Source organism: Echiichthys vipera (assembly GCF_963691815.1).
Source record: "Echiichthys vipera genome assembly, chromosome: 4".
NCBI classification, from domain to species: domain Eukaryota; kingdom Metazoa; phylum Chordata; class Actinopteri; order Perciformes; family Trachinidae; genus Echiichthys; species Echiichthys vipera.
Genome location: NC_139829.1, coordinates 30,577,659 through 30,603,395, shown reverse-complemented (window position 1 = coordinate 30,603,395; position 25,737 = coordinate 30,577,659). Strand labels below are relative to the sequence as shown.

The 25,737-nt window shown below is 42.6% G+C and overlaps 3 protein-coding genes across 4 annotated transcripts; 1 reads left to right on the top strand and 2 right to left on the bottom strand.

Annotated features, from left to right (window-relative positions):
* Positions 1 to 1,129: 1,129 nt before the first annotated feature.
* Positions 1,130 to 13,046, bottom strand: LOC310946198 (cytotoxic granule associated RNA binding protein TIA1-like). Of its 2 annotated transcripts, none has more exons than XM_083912578.1 (12): positions 12,854 to 13,046; positions 12,009 to 12,105; positions 10,872 to 10,970; positions 9,741 to 9,795; positions 9,311 to 9,398; positions 8,960 to 9,035; positions 8,057 to 8,165; positions 7,867 to 7,962; positions 6,294 to 6,378; positions 5,589 to 5,727; positions 4,233 to 4,387; positions 1,130 to 2,591 (listed from the first exon to the last, which is right to left on the bottom strand). In XM_083912578.1, exons 1-12 carry the CDS (start codon positions 12,880 to 12,882, stop codon positions 2,429 to 2,431), a joined length of 1,191 nt encoding a protein of 396 aa, XP_083768704.1. In that variant the 5' UTR covers positions 12,883 to 13,046; the 3' UTR covers positions 1,130 to 2,428. The 2 variants fall into 2 exon arrangements, with proteins under 2 accessions (XP_083768704.1, XP_083768703.1); XM_083912577.1 differs by having other exon boundaries at positions 1,130 to 2,567.
* Positions 13,047 to 15,840: 2,794 nt separating this feature from the next.
* On the top strand, positions 15,841 to 22,875 carry rchy1 (ring finger and CHY zinc finger domain containing 1). The gene is made up of 9 exons (XM_083913147.1): positions 15,841 to 15,935; positions 17,595 to 17,714; positions 17,852 to 17,967; positions 18,866 to 18,944; positions 19,034 to 19,078; positions 19,169 to 19,227; positions 19,482 to 19,511; positions 19,953 to 20,073; positions 20,271 to 22,875. The coding sequence occupies exons 1-9, from the start codon at positions 15,885 to 15,887 to the stop codon at positions 20,481 to 20,483; spliced, it is 834 nt and encodes a 277-aa protein (XP_083769273.1). The 5' UTR covers positions 15,841 to 15,884; the 3' UTR covers positions 20,484 to 22,875.
* LOC310946636 (uncharacterized protein) lies at positions 22,873 to 24,730 on the bottom strand. The gene is made up of 3 exons (XM_083913149.1): positions 24,652 to 24,730; positions 23,871 to 23,953; positions 22,873 to 23,783 (listed from the first exon to the last, which is right to left on the bottom strand). The coding sequence occupies exons 2-3, from the start codon at positions 23,940 to 23,942 to the stop codon at positions 23,124 to 23,126; spliced, it is 732 nt and encodes a 243-aa protein (XP_083769275.1). The 5' UTR covers positions 23,943 to 23,953; positions 24,652 to 24,730; the 3' UTR covers positions 22,873 to 23,123.
* Between the last annotated feature and the right edge of the window lie 1,007 nt (positions 24,731 to 25,737).

The window sequence follows — 25,737 nt, the reverse complement described above, 5'->3', positions numbered from 1 at the left end:
TCGGTGTCGGGTATCGGCCGGTACGCTCAGCCCAGGTATCGGGATCAAATTGGACCGGAGAAAACTGGATCAGAGCATCTCTATCTCTGGCTGTGGCTTACTTCAGAATGTAAAATACACGGCACAACGGGAAATGACTGTTAAAACACCAACCCCACCAACATCTCCATGATGTTACATTTTGACTTTGTCATAGCATGAAGTGCACAAATATAATTATCAATATTAATACTATCGTTATTCTGTTCAGGAGCTCCAGTTCCCTAACCCTGACATTAACCGTTTTCACAGCACACACAGAGACGTGACGTAGTAGAAAAGCAGGTGTCAGTTATTAAAACTGTGTTAATCACTCATATGCAAAGTGTCTGCTGCTACTGTAGCTATTATTAGGGTTTCTTAATCACGCACTTTCAGGAGAGCAAGGAACAAAACGAAATGTTAGAAAATGGAATAAAAATGAAATGTTAGGTTTCTGGTTAATGATCATCTAACAAAATAACATAATAGCTTACAGTGGTTATGTTTTTTCTTTAAACAAATCTCTCCAAGTATGATCTGTCCTAGGCCCGTTAATTAGAAGTTTGTGAATATTCTTATAGAAATAATGTGTTTAATGTTTCCTTGATGACGACAGTAAAAGAAAAGTGGTCCACAGCTCAAGTGCAGCAGGTAGTTTGCCCAACACGTGTCTTATTAAAGTGTAATTCCGGTGCAAAATCATCCAGTGCCCAGGAGATGAACTGGCACCTCTCCAGCCTCCAGTCCACGCTCCATCCATGGTCCACACTGGGACTCGAACCAGCGACCCTCCGGTGCCTACTCATGCAGAGCGGTCTAAACCAGTGATATCTAAACATGGTAGCCTCCAGACATGTACAGTTTACCCTTCAACTTATGAGATCTTTACCAGCAAAACCTTCTAAAGCAGAAATAAGTGCAGTTTAAAAACATCTATTTTTTTAACATTTACATTTTCAAGAACGGTTTCTAAATTAAAAGCTCCATTAATGTTTCCTAGAATAAAACATTACGATACACTTAGTCTCCGTAGGGAGGTTCATGAGGCACAACAGCGACCGCCCCCCCCGAGAGAAGAAGCCAAACAAACAACGTGGTTTATGTGCATTAGCATTTTAATTGGACAAAGCAAGAAAACATTGATTACAGTAGCAGAGTCATCAGTTCTCAGGGCTAACACCTTTCTAAACAAAGGGGTCTGACAATGTCTGTAGGCACTGCCTAATTAAAAAGAGGATCTTGTCAGCTAAAAGAAACCAGCTCTATAAGGCAACAGTTACAATGTAGGCCTCCCCCCCCCCCCCCCATTCCTCTGGCGAAAAAGAGCAAGTGTAAAGGTTGAATCCACTCAGATTTTTGATATAAAATACTGGCGTTTCAATAGATATTTAAAAACCATCAGAAGTGTCAAACACGTTCACCCTTTGAACATTTGAATTGTGTTAAATTTTAAGTGTGCACTGCATGGCAATGCCGTTTTATCCCTGCATGGAAGAATCGCGTGTGTCGCGCCGCAGATAGTGCCGCTCTGCTACGCACAATGTCCGAGTTAACTGTCAAGTTATCAAAACAAAACAAAAAAAAAGAAAGCAAGCACCCACAGTTAACAGTAGCATTTTTTTTACTTACATCGTTTCAAATGAATTAATGGTTATTTACACGTGGCGGAAAAAAAAGATTTGAGGCTGTCCGAAAAAGATATGAAGGAGAAATGGAAATGCAAAAAAAAAAATAAAAAAGAAGAAGAGGAAACGCTCCTCGGGAGTCAAATTTGTCCGAGAGAGGAAAAAACTGTGCAATATTTATCTGCCCTTACAGAGAAACAGCAGTGGCAACAATCCCTGCAATTGATTTTTAAATCCGAGAGAAAATGAGAACAAATTAAAACAGATTTCCATTCCTCGAAGTAATAAGTGAAGTTCATAACTTAGCACGACTCAGACTTTAACAGTTTCTTTAAAATAAAAAAAAAGAAAAGAAGAAGAAGAAGGAGACAAACCTCTCGGTGGCTGTCAGAGAGCAAAGATGTGAAAATGGAAGCAATTTGTAAAACCCAGAAAAAGAAAAAGTCCAAAGGTTTCTCCTTTACAGTTGTATACTCATTTACAGTTAACTTAAAAATGGTAAGAGCCCTGGTTGGTGGCCAGTCTTGCCTACCACAAAGGGTGTAAATACCTGCGTGGGTCAAATCGCTCCTCCCTGGCTCCCGTTACCTCAACCCCCCCGCCCCTCCCCCATGAAATCCCATTTACATCTCCTATAGACGGCAACCTTTCCATCAGGTTCCACGTCCCAGTAAAAGTCTTAGTCCGGCCACAAATGGAGGCGGTGTTACACAGCCCTGCGGGGGGCACCGTACAGCCAATAAGAGGCTGATGGTTGACAAATCTCCCACCCTGCCCACTTATCAGTGTGTGGGGTATCCTGCGGCTCCCATACCGGGCTGGTTGGCTAGCATACTCCCATTCAATCCCTGTGTAGGCTCCATAACCCCACCGTTACTGATGGCGCTCATGCCAGTCCACCCAGCACTGGCCGGTAAGTGACTGCAAAAAACGAGGTAAAGAGAGAGAGAGAGAGGGAGGGAGAGAGAGAGAGAGGGGAAGACAAAATGCCAGCAGGTTAGAAGAGACAAGGCGAAAGGGAGCCAAAGGGACTTTTTATATTAGAGCTACTAGAATCTGGATAGGCTAGAATGAGAACAAGAAGGCAAACAGAGTTATCAGGAGGTTGTGAGGGTGAGGCAGGCTGGGCAAAAATCAAGCTAGCAAAAACAAAAAAAACTGTGGGGGGGGGGGGTGGGGGGGAGAACAGAAAGTGGAGGGCTCTTTGGAGGGGCCAAAGGTAAGTGTCGTTTGATTAAACATGGGTGGAGAAGCAGACAAAGAGCATAGAGGCTAAGCGCAGCAAGCTAAATAATCCTTTCTACCCCCCCAACAACTGCTGATCTCCGCGGACATGCAACAGCTGTAACCAGCCGACAGACAGAGAACGCACACCGCGCACAACCGTGTGCATTATCTTCGTTCCCCTTGCGACACTTCTACATTTGGCCGAAAAGTATAAGTACAAACTAACACCTCACCTTATTCACATGTTGTATTTGAAGTCTTTTATGATTCGTGTAATAAAAATACGTTGTAAAGTTCAGTGTGGAGGTAAGACAGCTTATAAAGTATTATCTTCAAAATGTTCAAGTCAAGAGAGGAATTGTGGAATTGTGCATTTACTCTACATTCGACAATCGAACACACTGGCACCGCGTTCATTCCCTCGCACCTTTGTACAGAGCCTATTTATACAGCTGGTCACCAAGAATTTTAGACTGTCAACAACATATGGCCTCTCCTTTATTTGTCTCGGGTGCACAAAACGTCACTGCACATAGGCTGTCTAATTAAAAACAAAAACAAAAAGTTGATAACCTACAAAAAGATATTTAACATGTCCTACCGACATTCATATACAGATCAGATCCTCAGATATACGTAGAAATAGATCAATGAAATCAAAAAGAAATCATATAAAAAGCTATGACATGAATGTAGACATACAAAAAAACAAAAACAAGTGAACAGCCTTAAAGAACACAGTCCTTACACACAGTAGGCAACCGTACAAAAAGGGGGAATTATTCTTCATCGACAGACTACGCCCAGGTGTTGACAGGAAGTGGAAACCTTTTGTTCCGGGCAGTTAGCATTTTCTCTTGTTCAGTCACTTTAGTTAGTAGTTTTGTTTAGAAATTCAGTGAAATTCAGGAAATAAAAAAATGTTTTTAGCGAGTTTAAGGCAGTTTTCTTACAAATCATTTTTTGGAACAGACTACAGTTTTTTAACTTTTTACGGGCTTGAATTCAAGTGACAAAAACCATTTTGGAACAAACCCCCTTCAGTTATTAGGATGTGCACAGTATGTGAGCAGTACTGACGCACTGAAACATGATTAACAAAAAAAAAAAATAAAGTTCAGATTGTTCTGAGTGTGTGTGTGTGTGTGGGTGTGTGTGGGGGGGGGCTTATTTCTCAATCTTCTGGAGATGAGTAAGGTGAGAGGGGCTGGCGAGGGGGAGGACAGAGGATGCGGGGCTCGGGGAGGGAGGTCACGGCTCCCTCCTGTGGCCAGAGCTGGCTCTTGCTGCCCCGGTCTTGAAGGTGGTGGAGTAGAAGGAGGCGGTGAAGGGGAGCCCTGTGCACACCGTGCTACTTACTTGAAGCCCTGCTGGTTCCAAGCCTGGCCGTAGACGCCGTAGGTGGGGACCTGCCACCCATTCGGGACGTACTGGCTGATCTGGGGCCCGTTGCCGTACCACTGGCCCCACTGGCCGTAGGGCTGTGCTGCCGCAGGGAAGCTCATCTTGTTCTGCTGTAGGGTTAGGGTACAAGGGTGTGTATGGTTAAAACATGATTGTTTTTTCCAAAATGCCATTTATCTACATATGCAAAGCAACGATATAATGTAAAATTATAAGCAAAGAAAAGAAAAAAGCTGCTCAAATAAGGTCGTCTGTGTTTTCTTAAAATGTCATTCAGGGGTTTATCCATACAGGGACTTATCAAGACTAGTTTCCTGCTTGGAAGTTGCAGCATTTCTACATCGATTACCAAGTGGATAGCGTGAGTTCCCCATGTGATGTCACCATATGGTGCAATGATGGGGTTTAAAAAACACATCACTCAGAACTAAACTCAGAACTTGTATTTTATATTTTATCTTATTTTAGTACTTCTGATTGCTCTGTACCGCTGCTACGATGACCTAATTTCCCCTCGGGGATAAATAAAGTTAGTTATCTATCTATCTATCTATCTATCCATCTATCTATCTAAAGGTCCGTCTCTCTGAGTACGTCAGTGAGAGGTGCACAGTGTAAGTGACACTCACCACAAAACTCTATATGACTTTGATTCTGCACTTCATACATGTGTATGTACGTTTTTAAGCACCTTTTTTCCCCTCATCTCTTCCTTTATTTATTTATCTTTCCCTTCATTCATTTTCATTTTCCGACGCCGTTCCATCAAAACATGCTCCATCTGCCTGACTGTTCACCTGTCCGTGCATATGTCTAATTGTCTATTAGCGTCCCTGTTTGTCTAAATATGTGTAGAGGTCACTTAGGGTTTGGAGGATGGGAAGGTGGGAGGGAGAAGGCGGTGAGGGAACAAGAGGAGGTGATAGGGAAGGAGTAGTGATTTCACCTGTGTCTAATCTGTGCAAACCTTCAATAAACATAAAGACACAAAGCAATAATGACATGGAATGAAAATGTTACCCATGTGCACTAGCTGACTGACGGCCCATAGAAATGTACTTGAATAATTACAGCCTGTCGTCTGTAAACCTCATATCTCCATCCAACAGGAAATTAAATTACATTACATTGACTGGAATAAAAATGCTGGTTAAACTGTCTCTATGGAGGTCTAACACTCGGTTATCGTTTCAAATCGACTGATGTCACTTTAAACAGAGTCAGGATACACATCAGCAGTGACTCGCAGATGTCATCATATCCTTATGTTGCCCTACGAGCTCCTAAGAGGACGGTATGTGGTGTCCTTACCTGGGGCAGAGGCATCTGCTGCATGGGGTTCATCATGTCAGGGGTCTCTTTACCCCAGTAACATTTGACTACGTGGCCCTCTATTGAGGTGCCGTTCACCGACACAATGGCATGGGCTGCTGACTCATGGGAGTTGAACCTGGACACAAACAGAGGGGCAGACTCAGGACACACGGTTTTCATAGATATTTACTGCAGCTGCTGTGTGGAGAGGATGAAGAGTTATTAGAAATACCACATATACATTAAATGGATACATACAGACCAACTCATCTACAATGAAGCATCTAAGGGGCATCTTATCTGAATATTGAGGACTGGAACTAATGCTCATGCACAAAACAGGAGACCAAATAAAACCCCCGCTGCGCTTATATTAAAAACAGGTTTTTCCAATATATGTCCGTGTAATATTTGTTGTTTGTATAGCTGGAGTTTGTGACGGAAATAATTCTCCCCTGGGATTATTAAAGTCTTTCTGATTCTCATGTTATTTCAGTGGTTTTCATTGTCCAGAGTGCAGCAGGTTCTCTCTTCGACCCCACAGTCTCCATGCATCCAAAGTGGCACTCCTCGATTACCTAGCTAGAATAAAAACCCGCACCAGGACCCTTGACTGCTCGAGACCAGGATCGAGCAATAAAGCGTCACACTTTGCCCTTGTTTGAAAAGAAAAGGTGTAGTAAATAGTAAAAGTACACGTACCTCACAAATGAATAGCCTTTGTCTGGGAAAACTCGGATTTCCATGATTTGTCCAAAGGGAGAGAAAGTCTGTCTCATCAGTTGCTCTGAAGGCCAAACAGAAAGGAGACACCACATATTGTTTCTATTACATATGGATCATAAAAGAAAAACATTTCCCTGCATGAAAAACACTGAATACCATCATCCTCGGGTAAGGCTGTTAAAGTGAGGTTCTTATGCCCGTCACATTTTTGCTGATCACACCCCACGGGGCTTCACAACGACCTCTGAGCAGAATAAGCATCGCTCAAATGTTAGAACGAATAAGAAACATGTACCACAGGCTTTACTTACTTTTATTAGATATCAACAACATCCCTAAAGACCAAACTCCCCGAACAAAAGAACCCTGTGACCAAGTGTTGTCTGTGTAGCCACAGCTTGATATAGTTTGTCTTCATAAATAGCATTATTCAGAAACTCTAACAGACATACTGAACACATTAGGAGACGTTTGTTTCACTGAGATGAACACAGCCAGTGGAGTTTACTCTGAAACGACCCCGTGACTCCATTTTTCTTCAACCTCTGGATTCAAAATACAGTATTTCTGAGCACGATCCGAGGTGCCATTTTGATTTGTGCTTTCTTAGTTTGACAAACGGAGGGATAAAGTACAGGGCCGAGCCACGTCAACGCTCGTGGAGACGGCACGGGGCAGCTCCAGTGAGGCGTCGTTTTAATGATGGAGTATATGGATCATTCATCAACCGTTAGTACTTCGGAAAAATGGAGTTCGACACAATGTAGCTACACAGATTATACTCGTCAGTTGGATCAATTCATTGTTGCTTTTGGCTTCATATGTGAATGTTGAATAATGATACGAATATCAAATAAGGACAGTAGAGCTGGACACGAATATTTGATTATTCAGATCTTCGTTTTGTTTTTCACAACTGTAGGATAACAGAATAATAGATAACAGATAAATGATGCAGCACAGAGTTTCCATTTCAGCTCAGTGAGAGACGCTTTACTGTGTTTTGCTGTTATTTACAGTTGCCTTTCCCTCCTCTCCTCACGCCGGGGCTGGGTGCACATCACTGAGCTGAACTCAGAAGCTAACTCGTTGTTCTGCTACCAACCTTAGCTGCTCTGTTTCAACAAGGTCGGGATGTAAAAAAACGGGCATGCAGGCTGAAATTCACCGCTGCGTTCTGAGCAGTGGAAGTTCACTAGCCACAAATGTATTAAAGCGCTGAAACACTGCAGCGCTGTGCAGCCCATCTCAGCCGGGAACAGAGCGGCGTCTGACTGAGTTGCGTTGATAACTGAGCAGTTTGAAGTGTGTAGAGGTTTAAATTCAAATATTCCCTGTTGATTAGTACCAAAGATCTGAAATTCAAAAGATGGTATTCGGGAAAGCCGTAAAGAACAGCCCAAGCCTTTAAAGTAGCGCTCGCTGACTGTAGTCAAACGGCTCATTTGCTGTTTTATTCATGATGTCTCTGTGAACCTTTTGCCGTATTTACCGCCGTCACTATCATGACCGTACTTGTGGTAGCAGTGGTACAAATAGTATTCATTACCTGTCAGTCCTGTGCTTACTCCGCCACAATACACAGTGCAGTTACTGGGGCTGGACTGACTCAGGACTTCATCAAAGGATAGGTGCTTGGAGTTAGCTGGGGAGGGGAAGACAGGGGCATTTCTATTGTTAACACATGAATCCAACATCCTGTGTAAACAAGCAACACGTGCACACTGATGACAACGCACTTTCGTAGGTGGTCTTCGGGGCGGGGGGCTTTCTTGTGGCCCAGTTAGTTCGAATCTGTCTGCCTCCTAACCACTGACCACCCATCTGCTGAATGGCATTCTCTGCATCCTGGAAGAGAGGAAGGAACCGGTTATTGCATCGAGTTGGAGTTCGACCTAAAATACGTTCCCTTCAGAAGCACAGGACACAGGAATGGGTGTGAAAATGCCTGAAAATGTCTAACACAGCTTTAGCAGACATCCTAGATTTATAATGCAACAGAGAAATGTTTAATAATTACTTAAATGGAATGAGTCTGTCTGTCTTCAGATTTTCTCAAGAACCGTTCACCCGATCGACTTCACAGTTGGCGGGTGTATTGCTCAGGACCAAAGGAAGTGCAGTATCAAGCTTTTTCAGAACTACATATTTGTCCGTAGTGCGTTATGTACACACTGTAGTATATTGAGAGGGGACACCTGTTAACCGTTACACCGTCGCATGGCATGTTGGGTACAGCTTGCTCGCCGTCGTTCGCTACAGTACATTCAAGAACAGATAAAGAAAGAGGCCGGAGATGTTACATTGTGGAAAACGCAAACGTTTCAAGCATCAGCTATTTAACTTTCAGAATCCAGGAAATAGCCTGGTCCAAAATAGCTAGCTGTACACAAATGAATCATATACTCTAGCATTGCAAGGGAAAGCAATTCTGTCAGTGCAAGTGTATCATCAGGACCCGAGGAAGCACGGTGTGAAGTTGTTCGGGTTAGTGGTTCTCGAGGAAGATGCTGATGCCCGTTCTCAACAGACTAGCTTTGGACAGGCAGTGCAACGGTTCTATAGGATCCCCACCAATAACAGCAGAATAAACATTTTGTTGTGCTTAGGTCAATAATTCGTGTATTCACGTCTGTACTAACCCATTTGTTGAAGAAAGACACAAAGCCATAGCCTTTAGATTTCCCTGTAGCCATATCTTTCACAACACGGGCATCTCTGTCGACAAACACACCAACAGAAGTACATTAAAAACACGCAACACAACACAAAGCATGACAGCGTCAAAGTGTCAAAATACAGTGGTTCAGTCTTCTTATTATACTTTCAAATTTTAAATATATATATCCCATTATCCTCTATGTAAGTTAATACCAAGAACTCTTTTTTTTATAGTGTTTATTTATCTGAAGCGTCAATAACAACACTTTAATGCATTTTCTTCTGTTAATCCTTGATTTTAATCGTCTTTGCCAGCAAATCTGGATACTTACGATATCCTGCCGAACGGACCAAAGGCAGCTTTGACGTCTTCTGTTGTTATTTCTGGGCTGAGGTCCCCAACGAAGACATGAAAGTGATCTATTGGAGCAGAAACGGATTTTAGACGTGTCCTGGTACGATGCACAGTCTATTTCATGCTTTTAAACATGCTCTAAAATTGTGACTTTCAGCCTAGAAGTGCTGATTTTAACCCTTTGTTAATAGGGAAAGGACAAAAGGGGGTCGTATTGGCACCGACACATTCCCAACAAGTGAATTAAATGACTACCACCACAAAACAATATGCATATATGCAATAAAAGTCTTTTCCTGTGATGTCAGAGCTTTCAAACTCATTAACTTTACTTATGAATCAGATTTTTCCTGTGTATCAGTGTAATGAGGAATTATGATCCCCGCTGATAGGGCACTTGAACTTACTACTTGTGTCTTTTTTCTGGCTGGTTGGCGTCGTGGCCCAGTTGACTTTGACCTCCTGCAGAGAGGGGCAGAGAAAGAACAGAACAGGTGGGGTATGTTTACATCATGTACAGTAAAACCTTGTTATCTCCACTGTAAGAGTATATGATTTTAAAGGCTGAGTGGGCTTTATAGATACTTTAAATGTACTGTGATACGGTGCCTTATCACTCGCTTCTACAGCAACATTGCCCCAGAAAATTAATCTCGTATTAAATCATGATCTATTAAATTAACTTAAAAGGAAATAAACGGCGCCTAGCCAACCACGTGTGACCCGAACACATATATAACTGGATACAGGAGCTTCTTAGCAAAACAAAAGGGTAGAACAACATGATATAAAGGGGACATCGATGCCATGTTGAACCATTATAATGGGAAGCACGAGCCAATAACGAATGCAGACATTAGTGAAAGTAACAATTCATCTGCGGCGGTTGCAAAAAGAAATGCACCTCACTTAGCGTGGTCGCTCAGTTCAGCACGCAGTCGTTTCATTCTCTGGGTTGTGTCCTAGCACTGAATCCAGAAGCTCAACTCATTATTAAGCTATCCAGCACTACTTTAATATTATTTTATAAGGCCCTGAAGTCTTTTAAATGTAGCAGATTAAAATGTTAATAATATGCTCTATTGTTCTAGATCACTGACTTTACCCAGCTCCTCCCAGACTTGTAGCTTACATGGTACTGACGACTTTGACGGTACAGCACTGGCTTCCTAACTGGATCTCTGAATTATATCTGTCATTTTTATCCTCTGAAACCTCACTTTCCTTGAAACATTCAACATTATTCCAAACGACGACAACATTCCTCCACACCTAACTAAACTGCTTCGTATATTTCAAGACTGCTGGGTTTAATAGGGCCCGATGGAGCCAATTTCACCAAACGAGAGATATCTTTCTGGCTGTAGTAGCGCTCTGAAATGTTAAAGCTCTGATTGGCTGGTTTCCCCTATCAGCTGGAACCCCCCCATGTAATTAATGGCGTCCATTAGTGGTTTTTTCTAAGAAGGCACACAGCTTAAATTCCCCACAGCCACAGCCCACCCGTCCCAACTCACCCTTTAGACACGATAGCTTACCTTACCCATTATTTTCCTTCCATTCATGGCTGCCAATGAGGCAGCAGCATGCCTGTGGTCATAGAACTCCACAAAGCAGTACGGATCATTTCCAGCCGTCTGTCAACGGGAAAACAAGACTAATATTAAGTCCACAGCAAAGGGTGACAATATACTCACTGCACATGACAAGAGTCACCTGCTGTAGATTTGGAGCGTCAGGCCTGATATAATAACACTAAAGCACATACGAAGAGTGAGACTTTCACAAGCAGCAGGACCACCACCACCACCACCACTCGGACCACTGCTGAATGCCATTTCCTATACGGACACGGTTCATGGGGTTGAAATTGAAATAGTCACATCTTATAGATACTTAGACATTTTAATTGATTGGAACCTGTCCTTCAAAGTGCACATTGAGAAACTTGTTTCCAAGCTGACATTGAAAGTTTCTCTTTTTTTTAGAAATAAATCATGTTTGCAAGTCACAAAACATTTGATCACTACAACTTTTCTACTCTTGTTGGACCATGGAGACCTGCTTTTAGTGGATACTGTATACCACTGTGCTTTGCATTTTGTTACTGGGTGCATCCATCGTGTGCATCACTGTTTCTTATATGCCGTCGCACAGTCTCCGTCTTTGTCCGTCCCTTGACTCTCTCACTGACTGACTTTTATTTATGAATCTATTCTTGGACTTCTGCCTACATATTTGTGTTTACACATGTGTGGAAACCTCAGCCAACATGGCCTTCGTTCTCAGGACAGCATACAGACGCAGGTCCCCAGAGTCAGAACTGAACTGGGCAAAAAGGGCCTTTAAATGTCCTGCCCTGTGTGCCTGGAACGATGCACAGATGCACTTGAAATGGACACATCTGGTAACTCTGGGGGAGTTCAAGACAATTATAAAAGAGAGAAATAAGCTCAATCGGATCCTGTCACTACTGTGTAATCTCGTAATCCCACAGTCTCTTTTGTAATGGTGATTTTTTTGTGTTTGGTGTGTAACCATGCTGCTTCTGTGCTGCCGTCTTGGCCAGGCCACTCTTGGAAAGGAGGTTTTTAAATCCCAATGAGCTTTTTTTTTTTTTTACCTGATAATATAAAAAGGATATTGAAAGGTACACCAGAGAGGATAACACTCACATCAACTATCATTTTACAGCTCTTGCACGGTCCTATCTGTGTGAAGACCTGCAGGATGAGGGGCTCGGTGACATCCCTGGACAGATTCCCCACATACCTGCGAACGAGGGGAGAGATGGAGGAATTGAGTCTTTGTCAAACAGGAAGTAGCATGCAAACAAAGGCTAGTTAACCGGGCTAGCTACAAACCCACAGCAATTCCTTGTATTTACATAAAAGCAGCAATGAAAGCGAGTTAGATATTAAGTGGGATAGTCAACATTTGACACGGATAGCTGGGTGTGTGGTCAGCCCCACCGGAGCTGTCCCGTGCCGTCTCCACGAGCGTTGACGTGGCTCGTCTGCCAGCTAGCTACAGATAACGCTAGCTAGCCGGTTCAAAAGGGCCTCATGCTAAGTGTGTTAGCCACCAACGGCTCTAAAAATCACATCCCCACAGCGAGGGTCCAGTCTACTACCAATAACACACCACTCTTATAACGAATACATATATAATTGAATGAAAATGTTCATTTAAGAAGAAGTGGCCGGCTAACGATAACCAGCGTTAGCATTAGCTAGCCCCTCAGTTTCATTTCCAAGCTAGTTAAGGTTCCGTCTATTTATATGACTCAATTAAACACAACTTTACGTTTCAATCAAACGTTAAATATGTCCTATTGTGTGTACACACGTCGCTATTGTCGACGTGAAATGCTACGGTGAATTTAACGGTCATGTGCGATACAATTCAAGGGTTTTACAGGTTTTTAATTGAAACAACAACGTGGAAACATTTCGGACGCGCCGTAGTTACACGGAGCCTTTCACCGTTCCAGGACATAGACGGGCCCCGCTGTACTCACAAGGTTCTGGGTTGATCGTCGTCCATCATCGAGGTTTAGTGGTCGCGTCCTGAGAGCTCTTTAATCCAATGACATACAAATGGTTTGTGCTGAACTTGGGCGACCGTGAACGTACAAGACTCTACCTGGTGTGTTTTTTTAATGATAAATCTGCGGCCGCTTCTGCTCTCACACACACCGCAGACAGCCTCAGTCTGATGCAAACAATAGGAAGTTGAAGATGGCGGAGGAGCGGCGTCAGCAGCGTCAACCTGCGCGCTGAAATGAAGCCAAAATCAAGCGCTCTCTCACCCACACACACGGATTTGCACCCACATTTTTTTTTATGACACACACAGAGAATACAGCTAGTTTTTAAGAATATTTAATTAGAGAAGAATATCCCCCCCTTTGCTTATTCGATGTAACAGCTTAATCGACCTTGGTGCAAAAACGTCATTGCAACTGGAAACATCTGGGAAATGTATACAACCCAGTGAGAGACACTAAAAAGTAGTACCGAGCAACTGTGTTGATTATGACTTCAAATATGTTTGCTGCAGGTCATAAACCGCTGGTGCGACATTGTAACGTTTTTATATTTACCAATAGGAACGAAAGCAAAACAAGTGCGCCGCCCGGGAATCGAACCCGGGTCGCAAGAATGGGAATCTTGCATGATACCACTACACCAGCGGCGCCGTCGTACATTGTAGTGGAGATACATATATTAACCCTGCAAAAGGACTATTTGCTGTGTAATAAATGATGATAAAACACGTTTTGCTGAACAGACAAAGGGTAACAAATGAATTCCTCTTATAAAAACAAAGGTCCACCTACTTAAACACAGTAGAGAGGAAGGGAATGGATCCATATTGGTCCAGTGATTCTAAGACAAAATAGTGGTCAACGTAGAAAAACCTGCAACAGAAGCAATCTCAAGTGATTTTGTATAAAGGCCAAAGGCTCCAAGTAGGGGAAGGTTTTGAAAAAGACCCAAATATTCCCTATGCATCCACTTATTCATTATTTTTCTCTCACTAATAGGGGAAAGAATAGCCTTCAGATATCACCATGAAAATGACTGAGTTGATTATTTACATCAAGACAAACAAAACAAGTTTTTTAATTGTTTGTTCACATAATAATCTAATCATGCATGTGCTAATTTTCACAAATACCACAACAGATGTAAATATTGGGTACAGCCAGGTGATAATGTCTGGTTGAATCTTGTTGACGTAAAACAGTAAAAGACTTAAAGTTAAGTTCTGAATGAACCCATGAGTGTTAACAAATGGAGGCAGGAAGAAGGACTTTAAACCAGCTTTTATTAATAATTACTGCAGAGACGGGGTTTGGGGCTGGGTCTGTGGGACTGTTTCTGGGGTGTGAGTGTGAGAGAAGAACAGGAGAAACAGGAGAATGCAGAAGACAAAAGGGAGTATGTATGTATGTTTATTGTGTCATTTTGTATCTTGTGCAGGATACATGTATGGTTCTCAGTCAATCTACAGGAGGGAAATCCATTCAGCAGTGACACAATTCCCTGCTTTAAAGTCCTTCTTCCTGCTCCATTTATTAATGCTCCAGCTCCAGCAGGGGACCCCAAGTGTGGAGATCTAATCTCTCCACCTGGTCCTGGGTCTTCCCCGAGGTCTCCTCCCAGCTGGACGTGCCTGGAACACCTCCCTAGGGAGGCGCCCAGGGTTCATCCTTACCAGATGATCCTGAACCACCTCAACTGGCTCCTTTCAACGCAAAGGAGCAGCGGCTCTACTCCGAGTTCCTCACAGATGCTGAACTTCTCCCCCTCTCTCTAAGGGAGACTCCAGCCCCCCTCCTGAGAAAACCCTTTTTGGCCGCTTGTACCCGCGACCTCATTCTTTCGGTCATGAAGAAATGTAATTATACCATGAAAAAGTTACATGACGTTTTTTAAAGAATTATAATATAGCCCACGTCTTAATTTAAGTCTTTTGTATTTATATTTTTGCCTATGCCTCTGTATCTTATTAAGTATCTAAGTACTCTTATGTCATGTCATTAAAATTTGAAGTGTATTGTTTATGGAAAAGACACACATTCCTATCTTTGTCAAGCACGATGCCATACTGTCGTGTATGTTGTTTTATGTTTAGACCAGGGGTGTCAACCTCAGGCCCGAGGGCCAAATCTGGCCCTCGGTGTAGTTATATTTGGCCCGCAAGATCATATCAAGGTTCTCTGAGAGCTGGCCCACGAGTATAAAGCACATCCACGTCTACTTTTCTGTTAACAAACATGAGAATCCATGCTCCCAGTCTCTGCAGACACACTTAACCCACCCCTCCCCAAAAACGACCAAAAGAAAGATGGAGAACAGGATCTTTCAGAAGCGTTGGGAGGCAGATGATCTGTGTCTGAAGGAAAAGATGACAAAACGACCAAAAACAGATGAAAACACCACAAAAAGATGACAAAACGACCAAAAACAGATGAAAACACCACAAAAACATGACAAAATGACTAAAAACAGATGAAAACACCACAAAAACATGACAAAATGACTAAAAACAGATGAAAACACCACAAAAAGATGACAAAAGAAAGATGGAGGACAGGAGCTTTCAGCAGATGATCTGTGTCTGAAGGTAAAGAGCTGTTTGTCACCGTGGCTGTAACCAAAGAATCAAACAGAAGAAACACCACGACAAGAACAAGGAGCTGCACTGGAAAGGTTCAACGTTACACATCTGGAGAGAAGAGAAAACATGCACATTTCAGTCTTTTTTACTTTTATTTTGTTTAGTTAATATTGAGTTTGGCCCTCAACTTTGTCCCAGTTTTCAAATTTGGCCCACTGTTTAGACTATATTTGTTAAAATGTGCAAATAAAGGAAAGAAACAAAAAATGTGTTACACATGTTGACCACACTGTGACGCCCAAACGGAAGAGGGCGGTAGTGCTCACGGTACTTCCGCGTCTGCGCCTTTTATAAAAAGCGAAGAAGAAGAAAGCTAGTCTCGTCACCGCGCAGTCGAAGAAGAGCTACAGTTAGGCGGAAACATGGCTTCCCCTGCCGGCTGTGAGCATTATGTGCGCAGCTGCTTATTGAAAGTGAGTTAACTCTTTAAAATGTGTTGTTTATATTTGCTCTTAGGTGAATAGCGGAGGCACACCGGGGTTAAATATGTCTCCCTGCGCGACTGTAGCGGTGTTAGCAACCGCGCACAGCTAGCATTTACCTTAAGCGCTAACAGCACAGCAACTGTACCGTTGGGACTTATGGTTACGACATGTTAGTTAAAGTTAGGCTCCTGAACGTGTCTTAAATGTTAGCTGCACAACATCAGGGGGTGGTTAAGGCCTTAGAGTTTACTGAATATGTCATTGCTCAGCCTATCACTCACTGTGTCATACGTTTGGGTTATTTATGACCTGCACTGGAGATTAAAATGAGAGAACAAAGCATTAATCAAGTATTAATGCTTATTCTGAAATACTGTTATTTTTCTTTTACTGTTCAGAGTTTGATAGGATATCCGCTGGGGCTATACCACTGCTGTGCTAGCATGTTTATGGATGCTTTTAATGGATCATAATATCTGCAAAAGCACAGCAATGTTGTAGTCATATTTACTCATATGTATTTCATATTTAGTCAATACATGAAACAAACTCGCTAACTTATACCGACTACTACTACATCACTACTTGGCAATTTAAACAAAACATGTATGGACGCTTTTATGGGACAATATTATCTGCAAAAGCACAGCAATGTTGTAGTCATGTTTATTCATATGTATTTCATATTTGACCAATAAATGAAACTAACTAACCTTCTTATATCAGCCAGCCGATGTATCGGTCTGTCACTACTTTGCTATTTAAAAAAACATGTATGGAAGCTTTTATGGGACGATATTATCTGTGAAAGCACAGCAATGTTGTAAATCCAGAGAAAACAATTCACACGTATTTGATTATACACAAATATGTATTTATTCACTTGCAAATATATATTATTAACTTGTTCTGAATATACGTAGTCATATTAAAGCATGTACGGACTCATGTCTACATGTGAAACCGCGTTTGCATATTTGTGGATCGCCTCCTGTGAGCTTATGAGCAACATAACATTTGTGGCTTCTTTTTTATTTAGTTGCATAATTTTTCCAATAATTTGCACCTCACATTTGTGTGATCAGCGATGGTATAATGTAGACAAAATTATGCAAATAGATAAAAATAGAAGCCAACCTGGTTTCAATGTAGAAATGGGTCCGTAAATGCTTAAATATGACTACTTATTTTCATAATAAGTAGTCATATTTGCAAGTGAAGAAATGCATATTTGTGGATTGTCAAATATGTGTGAATGGTACTCTGTGGATTGAACATTGCTGTGCTTTTACAGATAATATAATTGTGTCAGAAGATTTTCTAGCAGTCCACAAACTGTGAAAGAGACTGGAGACCGATCGGGACGCAGATCAAACCAGAGCAGTTTGAGAAGCTAGTGATGTCCTGTGGGCGCAGATGAGCTGAAGTCATTCAAAGCTGTGGCCTCTACACTTCCTGTTCATGTTTGAATCCTAGAGATCCTATAATACTTTGTCCTTTATTGTTGATCTCCAGTGTACACGCACAGAAAAAAAAGGGTTTCTTTTCAGCCAGATATGCTTCAATGTTGAGGCTGAGATAAAGTGTAAGCCGAACCTGTGATGGACATGTTCATCAGACCTGTTCTGTGTGATCACTTGTTTGCAGGCACCTTGCTGTGGTAAACTGTATGTTTGTCGGCTGTGCCACGATGCGGAGGAGAACCACCAGATGGATCGGTTCAAAGTCAGAGAGGTGCAGTGCTCCGAGTGCCAAACAGTGCAGCAGGTAAGTGAGAAGAGCGATTGCAGCACTCACCTCCAGTGTCAGCTGTAGCAGGACCACTCTGATCTTAAATTTGTGTATGTAATGATTGACTCGCATCAAGTAAAACAACAGTACAAATGAAGATATCCCTCTCTTAGGCACAGCAGACTTGCCAACAGTGTCATCTGCAGTTTGGGGAGTATTACTGTGACATTTGTCATTTGTTCGACAAGGATAAGAAGCAATACCACTGTCAGCCCTGTGGAATATGCAGGTAAGCAGTAGAAGTCTTTATGCGTCGTTAAATACTTGTCACGTATTTTTATGATTTGAGCACATCAGTGATATGGATATCATCAGCTGCCCTTATTGTCATTGTACAAGTATTTGGGCAAAGTCGACTTACTGAAGGTGAAAACCTTCTTAAAGTTGGATCATAACTGACATTTCTTGCTTTCGTAACACAAGTTAACTGTAAAAAAACAAACTCTTAGTGTTTGTGATGTTTGTTTTATTGTCTGGGTATAAGATTTCAATGTTTCTTAGTGAAGGAATCTCCCGTGCAGTGAGTTACAGGGGCTCAGTATGCGTTATTACTGCATCACATTAATAGAAAAACAAGGGGTAGAAGATGGTGGCTCTTAGTTGTTGTAGGTGATCCTGAAGAGACGGGATTTTGAGGGGAGTGTTTTTGAGTTCCGAATGGCGAGGGACAGGGAGCTCCAGAGGGTAGGGGCGGCAATAGCGAAGGCTCAGTCTCCCAGGGTGCGATACTGGGTTTTGGTGATGGGGGTCAGAAGGTTGGCGTCAGAAGAGCTGAGGTGGCGAGTGGGGGAGTGGTGAAGGAAGGGGATCAGTCAATCAGGTATGAGGGTGCGAGGCTGTTTAGGGCTTTGTAGGTGGTGAGGAGGATCTTGAAGTGGATACTAGTTGTATGGGAAGCCAGTGAAGTTGACGGAGGATGGGAGTGATGTGTGCTCTAGAGGGGGGGAGTGAGCGAGCAATCGGCAAACACAGCATTGCAAACATCCCCACAGCCTCGATGTGAACACATTAATAATTCAGTGGCTGTTTTTCTTATCTGCCGTACTGCTGTATATGTTGAGATCACATGTTGACCATTCATGCAGTGCTTGTCATCTGCATCACTGACAGTGTTTTGACCTCTACAGGATCGGGCCCAGGGAGAAATATTTCCACTGTGAGAAGTGCAATCTGTGTTTAGCCCAGGATCTACGGGGAAACCACAAGGTGATTATTAGCCCGCACCTGACCATCGATTGTGTTTGATGAGCAAATGACCTCACTGCTGTTATTTACAGTGATCTTTTCTGTTTCAGTGCGTGGAAAACGTTTCCAGGCAGAACTGCCCAGTGTGTATGGAGGTAATGAAACGTATATAACATTAGGGGGCGGCAACGCAAAGAAAGCTGTGTTTTTATGCAGTTTGATGTGACTTTCTTTTGTGTGTACAGGATATTCACACGTCCAGAATTGGAGCTCAGGTTCTTCCATGTGGCCACCTTTTACACAAGTATGATTCCTTTTTCTCTAAATACTCGTAGTTCAGTGTTGTGGGATTGGATTGTGCATGTTTTGCTATTTGTATTACTCTATATAGTACATTAACAAAATAATCATAGTATCTGTAAAACAAGACAATTGAAAAAAAATGCTAAAATATTCTTGATGATGTAGATGTTAGATGTCCAAATATGTGTTAAAGTGATTTAATAATGATTTTTCAAGATACATTGTGACATAAAGGTTTGTTCACTTTCTCTGCAGGACCTGCTTTAACGACATGGTCAGAACAGGGTATGTCTAATAAGTCATTTTTTCTGGTGATTGTTGAGTTGAGTCAAATATGGTCTCGTTGTTCTAGGTCAGGGGTGGGCAATTCCGGTCCTGGAGAGCCACTGTCCTGCATGTTTTAGGTTTCTCTCTGCTCTAACACACCTGAGTCTAACAATGATCAAACTGGGACGAGCATCAGCTGCTTGATAACGAGCAAAGCATTATAATCAGGTGTGTTAGAGCAGAGAGACACCTAAAACATGCAGGACAGTGGCTCTCCAGGACCGGGATTGCCCACCCCTGTTCTAGGTTAACGTTTTCTTAGTGTAACATTTCTGGTTTGTGTGTTTTAATGCAAAAAGGCTGCAGCCGGGGAATGTCACCACTGAGCAGCTGACGGAAAGGGAGATTGTTATTTTTTTAAATGATCAGGGGGAAAACTACATTTTCCTTTTGTTTTAGAGCGTACCGCTGCCCTCTGTGTATGCACTCTGCCTGGGACATGGAGGACCACTGGGATCAGATAGACAAAGAGATTGCCCAGTCACCAATGCCCACTGAATACCAGGGCGCTACTGTCAAAGTAAGACTTCAGTAATACAATATTCTAGTTAAGTGAAAAGAGACAGATTTGCTGATAGATTCTCATTTTCAAACACTACATGCCCAATTTTTTGCACTTCATTCAGTCCAGTTTGTACAATTCATTAAAGATGGGCCCCGGTGACTGTCGCTCTGTCTTTATATGTGATCCATTACTCGTGGTTTCTCTCACTATAGATTATATGTAACGACTGCCAAGCCCACTGCACGGTGCCTTTCCACGTGCTGGGGATGAAGTGCAGCGGCTGTGGCTCCTACAACACGGCACAGGACGGAGGACTCATCCAGCAGCATCAACCGCAGCAGCCAGAGCAGGACGCTGAGACGGAGGCAGAAACTGACACAGAGCCAGAGCAGCAAGATCAACCTCAGTCACCCACGCCACATTAAAACGGCAGCCAACTACACTGGGGGACATTTGGCCGGGGCACTTGAGTTAATTTAGGTTCATTTAAGCCCAACAGGAGACTGAGCCAGCATTTCTAGATTGCACACGCTACAAAAAAGATATTTTCTGTACCTGATTATCCTCTTCAGGACTAAAAACCTGTCCCAGATGAAGGCTATCACAGAACTTACACATTCACACCTACAGGAAATTAAGAGTTATAATCCATCTGATGCCCAGGAAGGTGTTGCTGGGAGGTGACAGTGGAACCACTGAGCCACTGTGTGGCAGCTTAACTATTACTGGTGGTAGAGGTTGTACATACAATTGTGGGTGTTTTCCGTTAAGTTCAGGGACTCTGCCATACGTCCTATTTAAATGCTCTCAGTTAGATACTGTGCGTCAGCTTCTCATGTGTACAGTACCTTATCTGCATGTGTCGGTCACAAATGGAAATTAAAACGAGCCTCATGCAGAAGTCCACATGATTAACAAAAAAGTAAGTCTGCGAGTCATCTGACGCACTGGCAGCATGGCACAGGGCCATATGCAAACCAGGTGCATAGAGTTAAAATACCATTCAGGGGTCGTGTTCACAAAACATCTTAAGGCTGAGAGTAGGTCCTAACTTTCTGATTTAGGAGTAGCTATGAAAAATAAGGTGCGTTTCACTGCTAATTTAGGACTCCTAACTTTAAAGATAAGTGTAATTCACAAAGCATTTTAGGCTAAAAGTAGCTCCTAAATCTATTAAAAAGTAGGAGTCCACTCGAGGACTCCTAAGTCACTCAGAGTAAATCAGGAAGGACCTAACGCGGCTGCTGCAGTCAGCGTTTTGGAGAGATGAAATGATGGTGAGCTTTTAAAAAGGTATCGCCTGAATGGAGATGGCATCACAACAACCAATAAAAACCACCCATTATCACCAGAGATCAAAGTTGTTACAACTCTCCGCTGTTTGACCTCGGGAGAAATTCAGCTGTGCAGCTCAGACGATCTTGGCATGTCTCAGCTGACGGTCTGGAGGGTTTCGCATGAATGTCCTATCCAGACCTATCCTTTGTCCCGCTGACTCTGCATTTCAAACACAAGAACCTTTTTCTACTTCAACAGTACTGATAAAGTCACTGCAAAGACATATTTTTGTACCCTTTTGTTAAGAAAGAAGAAACGGTTCATTCGCTTCCCCACTAAAGTGTTTCTATCATAAATTCACTCTTAGGGACTCGTTCCCTCTCAGCCAATCACTGTGGGCATAGAAGGGATGAACATGTCCGATAGCAACGAAGTCAGCCCCGTTCTCTAGTCTGAGTTTAGAAGTCCCTCCCACTCTTTAATAAAAGTTGGTCTCAGAGGTTTTGGGAATAAAGAAGTTTGAAGAAATGACTCTGAACTAAGAACTTTTAGCCCTCCTTAGGAGATCAGATGTTTTGTGGACACGGCCCCAGGAACCTACATTTCAAATGAATCAAGGAGTCTAGAAAGACTCACAGGGCATTTGTGCAGAAAATGTGTGTAATCTCCTCTTGCACCTGTGAGTTTTGCTGCTTTTGTTGCATAGACGTCCTGTCAGTCAAAGATTAAACGCATACAATCTTTCTCAATTGAACTTCTTGGTCCATATTTTAACTTCGTATGGATCCCACTCTTATTATTTAAATTATTTAAATCATATTATAGCCTGTCAAATTCTTGTTTAAAGTCACAATCTGGAATCCAAATGTAAACACAGGAATAACCCCATGAACAATATTCAAAACGCAGGTTTAGGACACGTCGTCACTCCCAAATTAACTGAGCGGCTTCTTTTATACCTATCATGTTATTTGACTGTCTACAGTTATGGTTATGTATTATCCGGGGTCGGGTCGTGGGGGCAGCGGCCTTAGCAGGGGACCCCAAACTTCCCTTTCCCGGGCCACATTAACCAGCTCTAACTGGGGGATCCTGAGGCGTTCCCAGGCCAGTGTGGAGATATAAGCTCTCCACCTGTTCCTGGGTCTTCCCCGAGGCCTCCTCCCAGCTGGACGTGCCTGGAACACCTCCCTAGGGAGAAATACTAAAAAATAATTTACAAAGTCAATTTAATTATGTTTGTGACTGTAGCTGAAATTTACATGGTCCAGAAAATGTGAAAAAGTAACCTGCTCGTTTACTAAAGCCAGCCAGGACGAAGACACAGGTTCTGTGGCGTTAGAGTCTCAGTGTTGCCGTTTTGTTATGATCAACTTATCTGACATGTTTCCACCTGCTACACATTCACATATTGAGTATCTTCTTCTTCTAACACACATACAGTACTGGGATTACTATGGCTGCTGTGACATAAGGCCCTTGATTGTGGTACCTTTTGTGTTTTGTGTCTTTGTCACCTGCAGGTTTAAAGTTCGGTTACCTCGACAACGACAGAAATACAAACTGCCAATAAACAACATTTTAAGAAACCGCTTTTACCCATTGACATGTGTTCTGGACCACAGATAAGTACATTTAATCACGCTACATCTTTTATTTTCAACTGTACATTGTATTTGTATGGCATTCATGTACATTAGCACCATTATAACACACATACTGCTGATGAAGGGGATGTTAAATGAAAAGAAAAGTGTGGTTGGGATATGGGACCGTCTCTGGGAGGATCACATGCTGTCTCCTCGAGGTGGATCGGGCTCCTGGGTCACAAACTGGAAAGTGAAACACACAGGAACACCAGTCTCAGTGTGTTCGAGGGGGATCTGTAGGGGTGGGGCTGTGGAGAATGGCAGAGATGTCTGTTTGCAGATGGGTGCAGGAAAGGGTGTAGTGGCCCCCAGGGGGAAGCGGTGGTATACGGTGGTGGAAGTGACTTGCGGTAAATTTGTGCTGCTAACACCTATGGTAGTATCAGTTCCTCCTGTGGTCCCCGGGTGCAGTGAGGCCTCTGCATGTGGTAGGACGTGCGCAGTGTTAATTGAGTCTTGTGCGGGACCAGAAGTGGGCGTGTCTTGAGAAACGTCCCTGCCCAGAGCAGTTTGTGAAGGATCATCTGGCATGAGCTGCAAAGCATCTGCGTCAGTGGAGTTTTGCGGGTCCTCAGGATGAGGCGGGGCTGAAGTGTCGAGGGCGGCCGGAGAGGGCGTTGCGTCTGCAGAGGGGAGTAGAGCTGCAGCGTCCGGGGGTCCAGTTTCCTCCACAGCATTGGGCGTGTCTGTCTCCGTCAGGTCTGGCTGCAGGGGCTCCTGTGAAGGCTCCACATGAGCGGCAGTCTCCTCCGATGAATTTGACTCGCTGGATGAATCCTCACCCTCACTTAGAAGGACCTGGTTTTATAGGAAGGCATGTTCTTATCATGTCATACATCCTTTCATATTGCTTTATGTTTGTAAGAGCAGAATATAGCTACTCACTGGTTTAGACAAAACCACAGTCACCATGAAGGCAGCACAAAGGGTCATCCTCACAGCTGCCATTGCTGTCATTCCTGTGTTCTCTGAAACAAATAAACAATAAGCACTACATCAGTAAGATTAGTGGAGGAACGCACTTTTAGCATTTATCCACTAAACTTCGGAGGGAAATTACTTTAATGTACTTTCATTTCCACTACATTTACATGATACTAGTTCGTTCTTTAGCAGGTTATTCTTCATCCAAAACATATGATCCAGTCATGATGTGACATATGTACATATTCACATGATATAGTGCAGTTGTTCTTGTTTTGTAATAATATAGTATGGAATAAATAAATATGAGTGACATGAGAATACAATAAGAATAAAAACATAAATCAAATATAAAAAAAGTAAAGCTAACAGAAAATAAATCAAACAGTAACTGTGACAGAGTGCAACATACATTGTGGTTAATTATTCATATTTATATTTATATTATTTATAAAGGAATAATTGTACTTTAAGCTCATTTTGTGAGATTACCAATTACAGCACAATTTTAAACGCAGGCCTTTTAAGTGTAATGGATATTTTTTTACACTTTAACGCTTCTTTTAAGACAGGATCTGAATTCCACCACTCAGACCAATAGAAATGTTACATTTTACACTAAAACATTAAAGAAATAACATATCTAACATAACATAAGCTACAGAAAACTAAAGTGAGACATTACAAAGAGTATTTAAGCTTCGTTATTTGGGCTAATGCAGCATTTCTGCTTCATACATACCTGGATATGTTGAGAGTCCTCTCGCTCCTGCACACCATAGGGACGCAGCAGCTACGCTCTGAAATGCCCGGACTCTGACAACAGCATTTGTTCGCCTTTGTTCTGCGTTGGACATCTTTTTATATGGCTGTTGATACGTGTGGGTGCAATAAACCAGTAATTCATCATCTGGGTGATGTCCTCAGCATCATCCACATCCTCACTAACAATTCAAACTGAACCATTAAACACCTCAGACGGTTAAATTAAAGGACGCCAAGAATTCGTAGATGAGAATAAGTGAACCAGAAGTGGATATTCACGAGCAGAGTAAACATGTGTTTAGTGGTTTCGGTGTTAACAATGGGAAGAATGCCACTCAGTATTTAAATACATGCATCCTCGGTAATGTCAATGAATATGGATGGATTTACTTTTCCTTCAATACTCAGTCGGCCAAAGTTTCCACGAATCCTATCGATTCTCTTACGGAGAAGAAAAGTTATGAAATAAAAACAAATATTGACTTCCACTACAACAACATAATGGGCAGCATGGTGATGTGTTGGTTAGCACTGTCGCCTCACAGCAAGAGGGTTCCTGGTTTGAATCCCTGCTGGGGCCCTTCTGTGTGGAGTTTGCATGTTGTCCCTGTGTCTGCGTGGGTTTTCTCCAGGTTCTCCGGTTTCCTCCCACAGTCCAAAGACGTGCAGGTGTTCGGTTCATTGATGACTCTAAATCACCCGTAGGTGTGAATGGTTGTCTGTCTCTGTTCGTCTCTATGTGTCCTGTGATAGACAGGCGTCCTGTCCAGGGTGGACCCCGCCTCACACCCAATGTCAGCTGGGATCGGCTTCAGCCCCATGGACCCCGACAGGGACAAGCGGTTGAAGATGAATAAAACTACCTAGCCTCTAGATTTACACCAGTTACATCCTGGTTAATCTACAACTATTCTCAATTTACAGTTAGTCTTCAAATGTACAAGCCAGGAATGTGAGTATCGGGGCAGTGACCCAACACAGGAGCTTTCAATGGGCAGACATCTAGAGAAGTAGAAGTATCAAGTTGAATAAAATGGTAATACTTTGTTTACTTCAAAACTGT